Genomic DNA, 17,408 nt, shown 5'->3' with positions numbered 1-17,408 from the left:
CCGTAAGAGGAATAGAAATAAGATAGAATAGTGTGCCCGAGTGTATCCTCAAGGAAGAGAACTCTAACCCAAGACAGTGGAAGACCATGACACAGAGGCTATGACACTACCCAAGACTAGAAAACAATGGTTTGATTTTGGAGTGTCCTTCTCCTAGAAGAGCTGCTTACCATAGCTAAAGAGTCTCTTCTACCCTTACGAAGAGGAAAGTATCCACTGAACAATTATAATGCAGTAGTTAACCCCTTGGGTGAAGAAGAATGGTTTGGTAATCTCAGGGTTGTCAGGTGTATGAGGACAGGATATTCTGTAAAGAATAGGCCAGACTATTCGGTGTATGTGTAGGCAAAGGGAAAGAACCGTAACCAGAGAGAGGGATTCAATGTAATCTGTGTGGCCAGTCAAAGGACCCCATAACGGCTGTACAGGCTCGCATTGAATACATCTTCCTATTTAAAGGACGAAAGGTTTGTATATGCATAGGCTAGGGATAACTGGAAGATAGTGTACCCATGAGTTCACCACATCTTTGACCAAGAGGAAATGGTTGATAAGGATGACGGAAGATAAGCAACTGATGAGAACAGATTCATAAAACAAAATAAGCGAGGAAACCAAAAGCCCAATTTTCTCAAAAAGTACTGTATATTTCAAATCAAGAGTAATAAGACTGAGAATTGATGTAGTCATAAAACTAGAGGATTTTACATTTAATATAGAAAACTATGAAAATAAAAAAAAAAAAAAACATACATAAACCAAATGATAAAATGAGCACATGTAAACCAAGTGCTTTTCAGAAGCACTTTGTTCCCACGCAATCACGTTTATCAACTCTGTACAGGTTATTGCATCTATTTATGTTAGGAAAATTAAGAAGAAAAAAATCAACTTCATTTGGTCTCTCTGTAGCTGTCAAACTTCTAATATCCACCTGTTGAGATACTACCGCTAAAAAGTTATGGGGTCCTTTGACTGGCCAGACAGTAATACATTGGATCCTTCTCTTTGAATACGGTTCATTTTTCCCTATGCCTACACATACACCGAATAGTCTGCCCTATTATTTACATATTTTCCTCTGTCCTCATGCACCTGTCAACACTGAGATTACCAAACAATTCTACTTCTCTCAAGGGGTTAACTAATGCAATGTCATTGTTCAGTAGCCACTTTCCTCTTGGTAAGGGTAGAAGAGACTCTTTAGCTATGATAAGCAGCTCTTCTAGGAGAAGGACACTCCAAAATCAAAACATTGTTCTCTAGTCTTGAACAGTGCCATCTCTGTACCATGGGCTTCCACTGTCTTGGGTTAGAGTTCTCTTGCTTGAGGGTACCCTCGGGCACACTTCTATCTTATTTCTCTTCCTTTTTTGTTAAATTTTTAGTACTTTATATAGGAAATATTTACTGTAATATTGTTACTGTTCTTAAAATATTTTTTATTTTTCCTTGTTTTCTTCCCTCAATGGGATAATTTCCCTGTCGGAGCCCCTGGACTTATAGCATCCTGCTTTTCCAACTAAGGTCGTAGCTTAGCAAGTAATAATAATAATATCCTATTTTACTCCTTATTTACGAAATGTACCTTGAAAGTCTTGTAAATTTATGTGATGATAATAAATAGAGGCAAAATAACATATTACATTTTTATTTATTAAGTATATTCTATTTGAAAAAGAGGTTTTGATAAAGGAAAAACTTATTTAGGGAAGGTAGTGTGGTTCCCAAGGACATTTCATTAAGACTAGAGTAGGAAATTAATAAAATAGGATGTATTCCAAAGAAATATCTCCCAAGTCCAATGCATCAACATGCAAACATCACAGACTGTATGTGTAAGGGAGACCAGGTTCTCTATAAACCTTTCATATCTCCAACAATGCTAAATTCCTTTGCCAGTAGATGCCACACCACAAATAAAGAAGCACTACTAATTGCTGATAAGACAGCAACACCACCTAAAATGTTTAATTACCACTGGATGACATATTGTTTCCTAATACCGGCATCAAAATAATTTTTTCCTTTTTCAGTTCCAACATTTCATGTTTGTTTGCAGAAAAAATAACAAAATATTCTTCCTTAACTTTCCTGTTAAGATGGAGCTAACTTTAGTCTCAACAATTTATGATACAGAGGATTGGAGGGGCAGTAACCTGCTGATAGGTAAGAATAGTCTAAACCCTGTTAAGAAGAGAACCAATTCAACCAGAAAAAAAGAGAAGGGCAACAAATAACAGGAACTGGCCTAGTTGATGGCCGTCATACACAACAATAGCAATTTTGCTAGCCATATGAAAACAAGGCATACATTAAAATCCCCTTTAACACTAAAATACTAGACAGAATCTAATCAACAGTACTTGACTTGAAAGTTGAGGCAGAATCTAGAAATTATTTTCTCTTCAACAAACTTAAACAGATAGATGGAAAAAAATTGTTATCCTGGGGCCAACAACAGTTAAATACATTACTTCCAGTGACATCATGCTGCAGACAAATTTCTAGAGCCTGAACCCGGGGGTCTCTATACACAATGAACCCATGTTTGCACGTTGATACACTAGACTTAGGACTGGAAAGACTATATTAGTTTGGTATATCTTGTTCTATTGGATTCCCTGTTCTAGACTAAAAGGAAATTCTCTGGAGACCATGCAGTTCTTAGCCCAAAGAAGTAGCTTTCATAACAAAATACATATTCTTCTATTTATAAAATATGCTATACATAAAACTTGGAACAATTTGAAAATTAAAGCATCAAAGTATTACACTAACACTACATACATTAACCTCTTCTAGTAGCTTTATCCAAAAAAATATTCACAATATGGATCATGTCCCAAAATACTTTTTAGTTAGTAAATAAAGGTAATAACTTGAATAACAAATTTTCATATCTTACTGACAATTCTCTTCCTTCTATGGTAGTGTTTATCACTGATATACTTTATTAAAGCTTATTATAGACATATTACAGCCAAATATCTTATACTCCTTCCCTCTCTCCGAGTCTCACTCAAACATGTAAATAATATTTGTATTATGTACTGCAATCTAAGCCAAATGAACAGAATTTAATAGTAAAATTTATTATATATTACAGTAGTTTTACTCAAAAATGTGTCGACATCTGCTACAAAATAAAAATTTCCCATTCTCTCTCCTTGCAGAATAAAAAATGCCTCACCCTCTCGGAACATACTTGTTTATGTCCACTAACTAGTCAATGATACATCATACTAACCTCCTTCTATTCAGTTCTCAATTTCAAAAACCTGATCATTAGTCTTGGTATTACTGATCACTCCTGGAATGCCTCCAGAGCTAGAAAAGCCTCTTGCCTTTAGGGAGTAGATGAGTAGATGCTTGTTCTTCTTGCCACCTCTCAGAGCCTCCAACTTCTGATGGAGTGCAAAGAGCCTTAGGGGAACCCCACACACCACCAAACCTAGAACCGCTGGCTCCTTGCTCCTGACACATACTCCCCAGGAAGGAGCCAGGATCATATACACAGCAGAAGTGGAAGCAGATGCATTCAATGGGAAAACAGAATTGGGCCGGGCTCAGTGCCAATCAAAACATGACCCTTTAGCTTCCCGAAGTTATATTGAAAATAGTCTTAACTAAATATCTATCCTATAAAATGCTATAAAAAGATGGACACAATCACCTACTACCTCGGAACTCAAACTCAAGTGGTCCAAAAAGCAGAATTGCGGAATTAGCAAAGGTAAGGCAAGAAGAAAACCCAACCGCTATGAAAAACTTGAGGAGTTAGCCTTGTGTTCTCAAGTCTTCTCCACATTTACCTAACTTGAATGCAAAAAACCGAAATAGTAAGGGTGTCACAGAATGTTGTTAATATTATGTTTGTAATAAAAGCAATCAACTAACAGCTGATACAACTTCAAAAAAATAGGGAATGTGAGTGATAAACATTCCTCCATACACAAACACAATACTGCGGCCATCGGCATGATACGTTTACATTACGTAAAGCGAGGAAATATTTAAATTGCATTGTGATTTATTAATTTGAAATGAACTACTGTACTGAAATTTGAATTCAATCACAATGCCAAATAAAGAAGTCTTACTTAGACACAAGTTGATGAGAGACTGAGTAAGAGGTTAATACGCAGTATCAATGACCATCATTAATCACAAAATAGCATGGTGGTTCCCACAGAGGGAGGAATTTTACATAGTAAGAGAGAATGGGAAATTATCATTTTTGGGTAGACTTTGACACAGCTTTGTATAAGCAATATGAACATCAGGGGTGTTTCATAAAAATGAAGACATTTTACATGGATACTTAGGTTAACATTACAATAACCATAATATGATAGGCCACTTGAACCCATCAACTGTGCTCAATTGAATAGCTGCCATCCTATAATTTTTCCAACACACTGTAAATTATTGATATACAGTACTTTTAAAAACACTAAAGATACTTTATAACCTTAATAATACAAATAGAGTAAAATATACAGTACTGCAGTTGTATGTCTACTTTTTAATGTAGACTACAAACATTCAATGGTAGATTGTGTTGGACGGAGGCCGAGAGAGAGGTAGAGACAAAAGGGGGTGGATGTCAAGAGTTGCATTTTGCCAAAATTTCAGTAGAAACACAAATATTGATACATGACTACTGTATTCAAATCATCTTTTATATGATGAAAAGATGACCAGTACAGTATGTAGTTACCTAACATATTTACTAAAAAAATGAAAACTAAGAGTGTCACATTCAGTGAGAACATAATGAGCAATTTACAATATAACAATTATAGTTTACAAATTTAGAAAATTTTCAAGACAATACACAAGACTGTTTTGATTAGACATTTGTATGAAATAGTGAAAACTGGTAATTATTCTTATTCTAGATAATAGAGTAGTTTCTAAAAAAAACAGAAAAAGCTGCTACTAAAATCAGCAACTGATAAAACATCCTACAATATTTTATATTATATTTTAAATTAATTTCATTGCTGTTCCTTTCATACTAATTTTTCAAAGGATAATATAAAATTCTACAGTACAAATACACTTTCTGCAAGGACCTCATGTTTTTAAAGGCTATCTTACAAAGCATAAGAGACCACAGTAGTTCATGTTAACATCTGATGGCGGGATGTTACCCGTCACAGACACCAGTTCATCAAAGCCTTTAGGCTAATCTTGTACATTTGACTTTCCCTTCAAAAGGTGCAGCATAAATTTCCACAACCCTCTTTTGGGGAGAAAAAAGAATAGTGTGCCTTATATTTTGATTCATTTGTAAAACTTTGAAAATATATTACAAGTCTAACACTGGAAAAATTACCTGGAATGTACATATCTGTCTACAGAGATCATTAAATTGAAACAAAAATTGACTTTTTAAGTCCCGAGAATTTATACCGATAATATTCGCTAAAAAATTTCATGATAAAATATCTGTCATGGCAGCAATAAAGCTAGATTCCTTACGAGATTCCATAACTGCAGACGTAAACTGTTTGGGTATATTCATGTTGCTAGTAATGCTCTCATATACCTGATCAAAGAGGTTAATTTCTGAACTGGTCAGCTGCAAATCAGAATGATTGCCATAAAGCTCTGTCTTACTGAGGTCAGAGTCATTACAGTTATTGTCAGAACTTTGTTGCCGATTTTTCTGATAATACATTTTATAACATTCTCGCATCATGTCAAAACTAGCAAACCTCACTAATGTAGCCTCCATCAGATTGTTGGTAAACATGAGAATGAATGTTTTCTTATCGCCATGATTCAAAATGAACCGGTGAGTACTATCAAGCCTAGAAGACAGGTGAGATGATCTTCTCGGACGAATTTTTTGAGAGCCCTGTGAAACGCAGAAAAAAAAATTAAAGAACAAAATCAATATTTGTTGAGCTTTCTATCTTTTCATATAAAATTCAGCCATTAAAAAACAATCTGATAATAGAATTTGTTATTTCTATTTTGTACTCACCTGATGTTCACATAACTTTGTCCATAAGCTGACTCAATACAGACAATATCCCATAAAACTAAAAATTTCCCAACTTTCTTTTTTCTTCTTGCCCACCAAAGTAAAATCTAGTGGTTAACCCTTCGAATGCAGATACAAATTATGAATAAGTTTCCCCATGAATGTAATAGGAAATTCCAAAAAAACAAATATGAACATTTTCCTAAATATACAAACTCGGGTCGTTTTAAATAAGAAGAACCATTTCGCTGACCCAGCTAGGAAAAAAACAATGCGTTCTGTGAGGGAGAGTAGCTGGATTGTGAGAGAGAAAGGGGGATTAATTTTCTCCCGCATTGCCCAAATTGCCAAGGAATTACAGGGAGGAGGAGGTGGACAGTAAACCTTAATAGGACTCAGGTTTGTATTATTAGAAAAAAACACAAATTACTAAAATTTGTGATTTGTTCCGATACGAATACAAATTTCCATTCTTTCAAATAGGACTTACTGATAGGTGAGGGGAAACCCTAAGAAACATGGGCCCCCAGAAGGAACCCTACGAAACAACCTACACACCCAATATCTATTCTTGGACCATAAGAGGGAAGCGGGAATCAAGATCTCACCACACAGACTAACCCTCTAAAGGGTGAAAACTTGACAAGCAAGTATCATCCTTCAGGTGTAAGTACCTGTAAAAGGTTTGTTGAGTCTATGCTCCTCGGTTTCAGAGGAGTCGCCCGATTAACACAATGATTTTCCACTTCGTGCAACTAGCCTGGTAAACTACCGTTATCTAGGTGAAGGGCCATGTGTATTCATAATAGCAGGAGGGGAAAAAATATGAGAGAAAAAGAAACCACTAAGTTATCATTCAAATAATCCACTTGGCATTCAGGGTCAGAAGCAATCTGAATGCTTGCTAGATCACTTGCTGGACTTCAACAACCAGTCCTAAGGAGAAAGTATCGAGACCTGTGGGTAAACTCTAATAAGAAGTGTGCTGTGGAAGTAAATCGTCACTTCTTCCCCCCCATCTTTAACACTTCCCTACTTTCATATATAGCCATCCATGTCTGTAGTGGTGTGAGGAGCTGTTATCTCTTGTCTGCGTTTATCTACTGTTTCTATGGAATACAGGCTGTTTTGCGACCTGTGAGTGGCATTTATTGTGTATGAAGATGCAGAGATGTGATAAATGTAAAAATCCCTAAGTGAAGAAGTGTTCGCTAGCTTATTTTTTCGGAGTTCTGTATTTCATTTTTTGTTGATCACAGAAACTCCCTTTCAAATGTCACTCTGGTTCGCGCATGCGCAGTAGGGATTTCAGCAGACGGAAACCCCTGTTAAGCTGTATAGCAGCCGATGATCCGGACATCTCGTCACGGCCAAGACTATCGCCGAATTAAGGGGAATGCAGTGGGCTCAGCTGAATAAGTTGAACAAGGATAATTTAATTGAAAGTATTCTGTCCTCTAGCGATGATGAAGGGCCACAACTGCGTGATGAATTAGCCAAGTTATCGTCTGAACTAGCACAGTTGAGACAAGATATGACGTCACCAAACAGTGCAATAAATTGTAAAATCGAATCTCTGCAGGCCCAAATAGAACAGCAAGCCAAAGTAATAAAACAACAGCAACTATTTTTAGAAACAATTGACCGAAGAGAGTGAGAAACGAAGCTTGTACTTCTTGGGGTCCCGGATGAGGGGGAAGATTTGTCAGGTGCGTTAACAGATGAAGAAAAGGTTAGAAAGGTGTGGAATGTCATTGGAGAAGACGTCACAATCTAAGCATGTCGGAGACTTGGTAAGCGAGAAACAAATAGCAGCAGAAAACGGCCAATCCTTGTTGAACTTGATGCGAAGGGTGTTCATGATCGCATATTGAGTAAGACTAAGAAATTGAAAGAAGTTGGAGACCCTTTCGAACGGATTTTTGTAAAGAAGGATGTTCATCCCGCTGTGCGTAATGAATGGAGGAGATTGAAGGAGGTTGAAGTGGCAGAGAGAAATAGACCTGAAAACGTTGGATGCATCATTAGATTAGATTCGAAAGAAAGGAAGATATACCGTGATGACGTAATTATTGACCAGTGGAATGCATATCCTTTTTAATAAGACCACAAATACCTAATCTTAAGATAGCTTCATGGAATGTCAACGGAGCAAGAACTAAATTGGAGAAGAGCTCAGTATATAACTTTTTGTACCACTTTGATGTGATAGGTCAAAACGAAATAAAAACTGATCTGCCCATCTCATTGCCTGGATATGTGTCTTACAGGAGTGCCAGTAGTGGCGGTACACATAGAGGCGGCACAGCTCTACTGATAAGGCGCTCATTGCAAATTGGGGTGATTAGTGTCGACACGAGTATTGAAGGTCAGGTGTGGGTACGCCTATCCTGTTCACCGGACATTATGTTTGGATTCATATATATTCCTCCATCAGATTCACAGTATTTTAGCCCCGCACTTATTAGCGCATTTCAGGAAAAGGTTAAGACTACAGGTTTTAGTACGAAATTTATGATACTTGGTGACATGAACACACGTTTTGGTGCTTCTATTCGTAATTTTATTTCTTGTATTGATGATCTTGGTGTGCATGGTTGTACATATCCAGTTATAAATGATCCAGTTGTAGTTCCCAATGATAATGCATATGCTATTTCTGCGGTATGTGTTGAGTTAAAGTTGATAATAATAAACAACCTCAAGAGTGAAGATTAGCATTTTAGGAGCAAACTGACTTATAGAAGTGGATACGAGTGGAAATCAGAATTGGACACATGTATATCGTCACCAAGTTTGATTAGACATTCAAGTAATTTCAATGTATGGCAAGATATTTCTTTACCTTCAGATCATGCCCCGATTTCTTTGACTTTACACCCTTCCATAAATGATATGTATTCCTTGTATTCACGTGCTAAAAATCTAGGAGATCATGCCACTATGTAAATTAATATATCTAACAATACCTTTATTAAGAGAACTAAAAAATTTGATCAAATAAATGTAGAAAGTTTTCGTAATCATCTTCAGAGGCAAGATTTCCCTATTCTTAACCATGATAATATTGATTAATATGTTAATTCAGTGTCAAATATTTTGTATGAGTGTAGTCAAATCAGTCGTGTCAGGTATACTGGTCCATCAAATAATGTTATCAATCTATCATTAGAAATATGGGATAGGTTGTTGAATGATAATGATGATGCTCAGGTTTGGCAAGCCATAGATTAGAAAGGTCATCAGGAAACGAATGATAGCTGTATTCGACCTAATGATGAACAATTCAGGGAATTTTATGAAGAACTTTTTAACCCTACGAGACCAACAGAAAACCGAATGGATCTGAGTGATTATAACGTTACAATCCCTTTAGATAGTGAGATTCTAGAAAATGAAGTAAAAACTCAAATTCACAAAATAAAGTCTGACAAATCTGGAGGACCCGATGGATTAAGTCCGGGGCTTTTCAAGGTATTACCAGTTCAATGGGTAATGATGTTGACTTCTTTGTTTAATGTCATTTTCTCTTCAGCTCATTATCCCTCTCCTTGGCAATTGGCTAGGATAGTTACAATTTTCAAACGAGGTGATCGTATGCTTCCTGTTAATTATCGTGGAATTAATGTAATTAACGTGATTTCAAAGTTATATGACATGGTCTTATGTAACTGTTTAATGCAATGGTTTTCTCCCTATAGAGAACAGGCTGGTGGACAACCTAAAATAGGATGTACTGAACATATAGTAACGTTAAGACTATTACTTGATTTGGCTAAAAGGAAAAAAATAACTCTATTACCTTTGTAGACTTTTCCCAATCTTATGACCGTGTGCCAAGAAATACGTTATTCTGTATGCTTAAACGGTTGGGTTGTGGGGCAGTGATGATTGCTGCTTTAGTAGTGATGTATCATGCCACACACAGCATTATAGGAACTGCTGTTATTACAGCTACGGTGGGAGTGTGTCAGGGATTCCCTACTTCATGTATCCTCTTTGTATTACTGTATATGTTAATGATCTGATTAAGTTGATTAAAGAAAATTGTGGTCTTGATGGGTTCCTGGCGTGTCTACATGTTCTTGTATTGATGGATGACACAGTCATATTGTCTATGACTAGGAATGGAATGATAAATAAATCAGGACTTCTTAATCAGTTTTGTCAAAATAATGGTATGAAAGTAAATATGAATAAAACCAAATTTTTTGCTATTAATGTAGGGATGATTGAACGTGAACTAATAAAAGTGGATGATTTGACAGTATCGTGGTGCGACCGATATATTTATTTGGGAAGTGTTTTTACAAGTGATGGGTTGGTATCGTCTGCCATTGCTGCTCATGCGCAAGCAAAAATGTGCCACATTTTTAAATTCATATCTTTTGTAAATAAAAACAGCGATGTGCCATTTTATGTAAAGAAGAAACTTTTTAATGCTGCTTTAATGTCAACAATTCTTTACAGGTGTGAGTCCTGGATTAATGGAGATCTGAAACCTATTGTTAAATTGTATAACTGGGGAATCAAACAACTATTAGGTGTTTGGAAGTCAACATGCAATGATCTGTGTTATTTGGAAGTAGGAATGCCAACACTAAAAGCTATTGTAAGAGATAAACAAAGGAAGTTTTTCAAAAATATGTGGAGAGATAGGAACGGGATGATCGACAATCCATGGGTACATGTAATAAAACTTACTTTAGAATGCAATACACCTACTGGTAGATTTGTTTCAAACTTGATGTCGATAGATAAAGATGAGATCAAAGAAGATCTTCAAAACCTAAAACAGGCTGTAATAGAATCTAATTCATCTCGTAGAGAGACATTTAGATTATTGGATCCTGAATTTACTGTACACGATGTATATACAAAAAAGATTAATGTTAATGATATATATAGAACTTCTTTTACTAGATTAAGGTTAAGTGCTCATAACCTTGCTATTGAAACAGGTAGGTGGAACAGAAGAGGTCGAGGTCACCTCTCAGTAGAGTAGAGACTATGCCCTTGTGGCGAGGTACAAACGGAGCTGCATGTGGTGGAGTCCTGCCCTATTACACATAGTATACGAACTAATTATTATATAAATTCATTTCATCAGATCCTTGCCAAAGATGTACACACCACTGTGAAAATTGCCCATTCAAACTTGAACTGTTACCCATATATATATATTTTCTTTGGTTTAATATTAATTTTTTATTTTATGTTAAAGTGATTTATAGGAAATATTGTTAATGATTTTAATTGTGATATGTGCTAAGGAACTATTATAAATCATGTAATTTCATAGACTACATAGTATATAAAATAATGTAAATATCCCAATTGTATAATAGATTAATGTTAATATGTAATTATATTTATTGAAATTTTTTAATGTAAAATTTGTGGTCAATAAAAATTTATTCATCTATCTATATGTTGGTCGTGAAGGGTAAAGTCGTCCCCACCCAACGTATTTCGTGAGCTCTAATATTGGGATAGGTCGCACCGCCCCTCCTCTCGTAAGCTCTTCTGATAGTTTCATGCAACCAAAACAAGATGGTGTTCCAACTGATCCTTTTCTTTCTTGTCCCTGTGGCTACAAACAGGTTCTGCATGGCTGGTCTGCAGTTTGCCATTCATTTCAGGTACCTCTTGATGGTTCTGAGGGGACAAAGAAGGAGGTCCTCTGGCAAATCAGAAACAGAACTGAGGGAAGAGATTGCGAAAGACTCGAACTGCTCGTCACGCATTTTTGGGTTCTGTGTTTTGGCTACGAACTCCGGAATAAACTTAAAAGTCACTTCCTTCCAACTTATGGAGAATGAGACTAAGTAGGAAATACCATGGAGCTCACCAACTCTCTTGGTTGATGCCAATAACAGAGAAAAACAAGGGCTTTTAAACAGGGCCTTCCTGAGGAATGAGAGAACCTTCCTGATGTCCCATTCTGGGAGGCGTACCTGACTGAGAGGACAAGATTGTTTGAAACTCCTTGCGAGCATGGGAATCTCTCTCAAGTAGGAGGACCTGGCCTAGAACAGCCCGATACACATTGATTGCTGGCACTGACAACAATTTGTCCCTCCGGAGAAAGACCAGGAAGTCCGCTATGACATACAAAGAGGCTGAGACTGAAGCGATGTCCTTTTCCTGACCTCTTGGCCCGGTAGACTTTTGTAGAGGATATTCTAAGGTAGCCTGACATCTCTCTCACAGTTATCCCTAAAACCTCTTTTCCAAGATGAAAATAGATTCTTCACCCATGGAGTGACGGATGAGAGCACATAGTGGAACTTTCTTTTGCAACGCTCGTACAGGAGGTCTAGTCTCAATGGTACTTTCAAGGTTGGTCCACGAGGATAGCGACTAGATCTGGGTACCACTACATGGTGGGAGCACTTTGGTGCCACCAATGTTAGCTAAAGATTGGGTGTGGTTAGAACCTAGTAGCAAAACTCTTCAGATTAGGCAAGAGGAGAGGAAAGGCATATATATCCATTTGTTCCCAGGGGTGTTCGAATGCGTCCTCGATGAATGTCATCGGGTCGGGAACTGGTGAGCAATATACTGGAACCTTGTGGTTCAGACTGGTTGCAAACATGTCTGTGGTTGGGGAACCCCAGAAAGTCACAAAAGTCCTCGTCACTTCAGGATGAAGGAACCACTCTGAGCCAACCACTTGGCCTCTTTAACAGAGTTTGTTCACTATCACATTGCTGTCAGAGTTACAACACTGTCCATTGCCCACAAGTGAGCCTTCATTATCAAAGTACACAGGCACCGGAATGCCATCCCCCTTGCTTGTTAATGTATGCCACGAGTGTGGTGTTGTCGCACTGATTTCTGAGTGGCCTTCAAGCTGTCCCGTGAAGGCCCCCCTAAGGTTCCAAGTGCTGCCATCAATTCCAGTTTGTAGATGTTCAGCCTTCGTTTCTCTAGAGCACAACTTTCCTGAACGATAACCTCCTTCGGATGCGTAGTCCACCCCTCTTTCGATGCGTCCATGAATAGAAGCATCTACAGTGGTGTGTATTCCAAGAGCGTGCCTTTACGGGAGTTTTCTTATGCCAAGCACCATACCAGGACATCCCTGCTCTCCTGGTTGATCACGATCTTCTTGTGCGGAAGATACTGCAACCCTGATTATTGTGTCTTTAGACACCATTGCAATGCCCTCTGGTGAACACCCACTCCCCCCTTGTGGGGGCCTAATCTCTTTAACAACAAGAGGTCCCCAGAAGTCTCAGTCACTGATTGGCTGGGATGGAATAATGGTTCTACCACCTGTCGTTTGAGGGGAACTTCTATGCTGCCACTGAATCGAGCTGCATTCGCAGATATGCCATTTACAGGGTGGGGATCAACTGAGACTTCTCCCAAATCCCAATGATCCCCAATTCACAACAGAACTGCACGATTTCATCTCTATGTTGGACCAAAACTTCCTTTAAGGAAGAAAGGAGCAGCCAGTAATCCAGGTACCAAAGAAGACTTATTTCCCAAGTGTGCTCCCAAGACATCACTGGGGCAAAGACTCTTGAGAATAACTGCGGGGGTGTTGGGAGTCCCAACCAAGGGGTCTTGAATTTGAAGATTGTCTTCCCCACACATAAATACATATAGTTCTGCTGAGGGGGTGAATGACAAACTGGAAATAAGCATCTTTCAAATCGAGTGACAACAAGAAGTCTCCCTTACTGATTCCTGTTAAAACAGTGTTCGTTGTCTCCACCTTAAGGGAGTCTGCTAGATTAACCCGTTCAAGGGAGACAGGTTGATGACTTGTCTCTGGCTCCATGTCACCTTCTCCAACAGGAAGATGCAATTATAAAAACCTTGGAGACATGTCTGAGGTTTCTTAAAGGGCTCCTTTGCCCACCGTGTTCCAGACCTCTTTTTTGGAGCACAAGGTCCAATTGTGACCCATGTGCTGAGATTGGAACACATTCCTCACTCGGGAGAGGCTGTGAATGGAATACAGTAACTGATGCAAAGCACTTGAAGCATCCATTTGTTGCCTCTATGTTCCTGACACTCCCTCAAATAAGATTGCTAGACATTCTCCACCTACAGAGTCCGTGTAGGGGGCTGCCATTACCATTAAAAACACCCTTTCCTACTCAGGAACTGGTGGTTGCCCCTTCTGGAGGAAGGACGTTTATTATTATTACTTGCTAAGCTACAACACTAGCTGGAAAAGAAGGATGCTAAAATCCCAAAAGGCTCCAACAGAGAAAAATAGCCCAGTGAGGAAACGAAATATGGAAATAAACTATCAGAGAAGTATTAAATAATCAAAATACAGTTAACTTCCCGTTAACATGAGTTCTGTCAACCCGATTTCGAAGTTACACAAGTTCAAATTTATTGCTATATTCTGTTAACCCTTTTACCCCCAAAAGGACGTACTGGTACGTTTCACAAAACTCATCCCTTTACCCCCATGGACGTACCGGTACGTCCTTGCAAAAAAATATTATAAATTTTTTTTTTCATATTTTTGATAATTTTTTGAAAAAATTCAGGCATTTTCCAAGAGAATGAGACCAACCTGAACTCTTTATGACAAAAACTAAGCCTGTTAGAGCAATTTAAAAAAATTATACTGAAAAATGTGCTGGGGAAAAAATAACCCCTTGGGGGTTAAGGGTTGGAAATTTCCAAAGAGCCTGGGGGTAAAAGGGTTAACCTGAAATGTCCGATGTTACACAAGTTAAAATGAGAGAGAGAGAGAGAGAGAGAGAGAGAGAGAGAGAGAGAGAGAGAGAGAGAGAGAGAGAGAGAGAGAGAGAGAGAGAGAGGTTAATAAGAATCTATTTAAGCTTACAAATAAATGAATAGAGAATGTGATGGGTGTCACGGGTCTTAGCAAAGTTGCAAATGAAAATGGAGCACATTTCATAAGTTTCTGTTCAGCAAATAATCTTGTCATTAGAGGTACTCTCTTTCAACACAAGAACATCCACAAATATACATGGACTTTACCATGTGGCAATTACAAAAATTAGATAGATCACAATGCCATTACTAAAGAGAGAAGGAAGACTCTGAGAAATGTAAGAAGCTTTAGAGATGCAAATATTGGTAGTGATCACCAGCTCCTCATTGCCACATTGAAATTAAAACTGAAAGATGGATAGAATACCTAGGTTTGATACAACTAAGCTTTTAAAAAAAGAGCACATAGAAACATTTGCAATTGAGTGTAGGAATCGATTTGCAGTCTTAAAGACTTTAAGAGACGAAGAACAATTATTGAAGAATGGTGTGATATTAAGAACATTATCAGTCAGTTGGTAGTGAAGTCTTGGGACATACATGCAGTTACAAGGAGAAAGCCATGGATATCAAATGATATGTGGGATACTATAAAAAGGAGACAGACAGAAATTGATTGTTGAAAGTTTTGAGGAAGTAATGAAAATTACAAGGTAGAGCATACTAAGTATTTCAGTACTGATAGTGAGGTAAAAAAAAAAAGCCAGGAATGACTGGAGAGAATATTTAGACAGTAAAGCAGATGAGGCTAACAAAGCTATGAATTCAGGAAGTGGCTATGGTGTAAGAAATGCTCATAGAATTATTAATGAAATCTCGACAGGGGCAAAGAAGAAGAAGCATATCCCCATAAAAAAAAGAGAGATGGCTCTGTTATAGCAACAGAAGATGAAGAGCGACAATGCTGGATGGAACACTTTAGTGAGGTTATGAATAAGACATATGAAGGGAATAATTTGATTAATATACCTGAAACTGATGAAGACCTTGATGTTCCCTTGAATGAATTCAGTGTGTTTGAAGTCAAAGCTATCCTCAAAAAAAAAAGTAAAGAGATGGAAAGCCCCGGGATATGATGGAATAACTGCCCAGATGACATTGGCTGAAAATGAAGTGACTCCAGACTACTTATAAGATTATTTTGTAGGATGTGGTATGAAGAGGCAAAACCTGATGAATGAGAGTTAGGGGTGTTGGTGAAAAAAAAAAAAAGAGAGAGAGACCTGACTGATTGCAATAATTACAGAGGCTTAACACTTGCATCAGTTGTTATGAAAATATAGAGACTGGAGAGAAAGATTGATGAAAAGTTGAGAGATGAACAAGCAGGATTTACGACAGGTAGAAGTTGCACTGACCAAATTTTCCTTTCAAGATGTTGTACAGCTATGCATAGAATGTAGAAATCCCCTTTTGAAGACATTTGTAGGCTAATAAAAAGCCTTTGATAGTGTGCATCGACCAATTTCATGGAGAATACTGCGTTATTATGGAATGCCTCTTAAATATGTAAGTATGATTAAGCCTGTCCATGAGCAGAGCAAGTGCAAAGTTAATGTTAATGAAATCTTAACAAATGAATTTCCAGTGAATCGCAGAGTACTCGAAGGGAATGTGATGTCACCTATGTTGTTTATCCTCCTCATGGATTTTGTAATGCGTAGAACAGTCAGATGTGGTGGAGAAGGATTGGACTGGATTGGTGATAGGAATTTAGCAGACCTAGAATATACTGATGATGCTGTCCTTGTTAGCAAAACACCACAGGATTTGCAATGCTTGCTTACCAGAATGCATGAAATATCACACGAGGTTGGGCAGAAGATCAATAGAACAAAGACAGAGATGATGAGAACAGAGTATGCAATGGAAGATGAAATATCATTGGGGGGAGAAAATATTTATGAGGTAGAATCATTTAAGTATTTAGGAACTATGATCTCTAATACAGGGTCTTTAGAATTAGAGTTTAGTGAAAGATTGAAAAAAGCAAATCAGACCATGGCTAGGTTAAGTAAAATTTGGAAATCAATTCGCCTGAAATTACATATAAAATCAGACTATATATCAGTTTAGTGAGACTGGTGTTACTGTATGGTTATGAATCCTGGTATGACAATAAAACAATCTCCAATAGATTTAGTAGATTTGAGAACAAAACACTCAGAAGGATATTGGGAATTGAATGGCAGGACAGGATTAGAAAAGAAACTATAGGAGAGATTACTCAAATGCCTTATGTGGATGAGATAATGATGAGGGGTAGATGGAGGTGATTTGGGGAAGCTCTTTGCACTCCCCAAGAGAGATTAATGCACCAAGTGTTTATCTGGGCTCTACAAAGGACTACAAGAGTTGGAAGACCAAGTCCTACATGGCTGAGGACTATGAAGCATGAAGTAGATGATGATGAATGGAGAAGTATTGAATTAAAAGCTCAAGAATGAGACGACTGGCAAAATCTAACCAAGGCCCTTTGCGTTAATAGGCGTGGGAGGAGATGATGATGACGATGATTTTGGAAATGTCACAGACTGCTTTGAAAGCTTCCTCATGATTACTGAAGGAGATCCATGCTTCCCATTTCTCATTATTTTCTCTGAATTTCATCCAAATTTCACAAAATTTACTGTAT

At 37.6% G+C, this 17,408-nt stretch overlaps 1 protein-coding gene across 1 annotated transcript in view; it reads right to left on the bottom strand.

Annotated features, from left to right (window-relative positions):
- Positions 1-1,635: 1,635 nt before the first annotated feature.
- The window catches only part of LOC137656666 (uncharacterized), a 327,800-nt gene continuing 312,027 nt past the window's right edge, over positions 1,636-17,408 (bottom strand). The window contains exon 12 of the mRNA XM_068390839.1: positions 1,636-5,869. Within this exon, the coding sequence (XP_068246940.1) occupies positions 5,444-5,869 (426 nt within the window). The 3' untranslated portion in view covers positions 1,636-5,443. The remainder of the gene's footprint in view (positions 5,870-17,408) is intronic.

Source organism: Palaemon carinicauda, chromosome 17 (assembly GCF_036898095.1).
Source record: "Palaemon carinicauda isolate YSFRI2023 chromosome 17, ASM3689809v2, whole genome shotgun sequence".
NCBI classification, from domain to species: domain Eukaryota; kingdom Metazoa; phylum Arthropoda; class Malacostraca; order Decapoda; family Palaemonidae; genus Palaemon; species Palaemon carinicauda.
The sequence above is the reverse complement of the archived record's forward strand: the minus strand, read 5'-3'. Positions and strand labels throughout refer to the sequence as shown.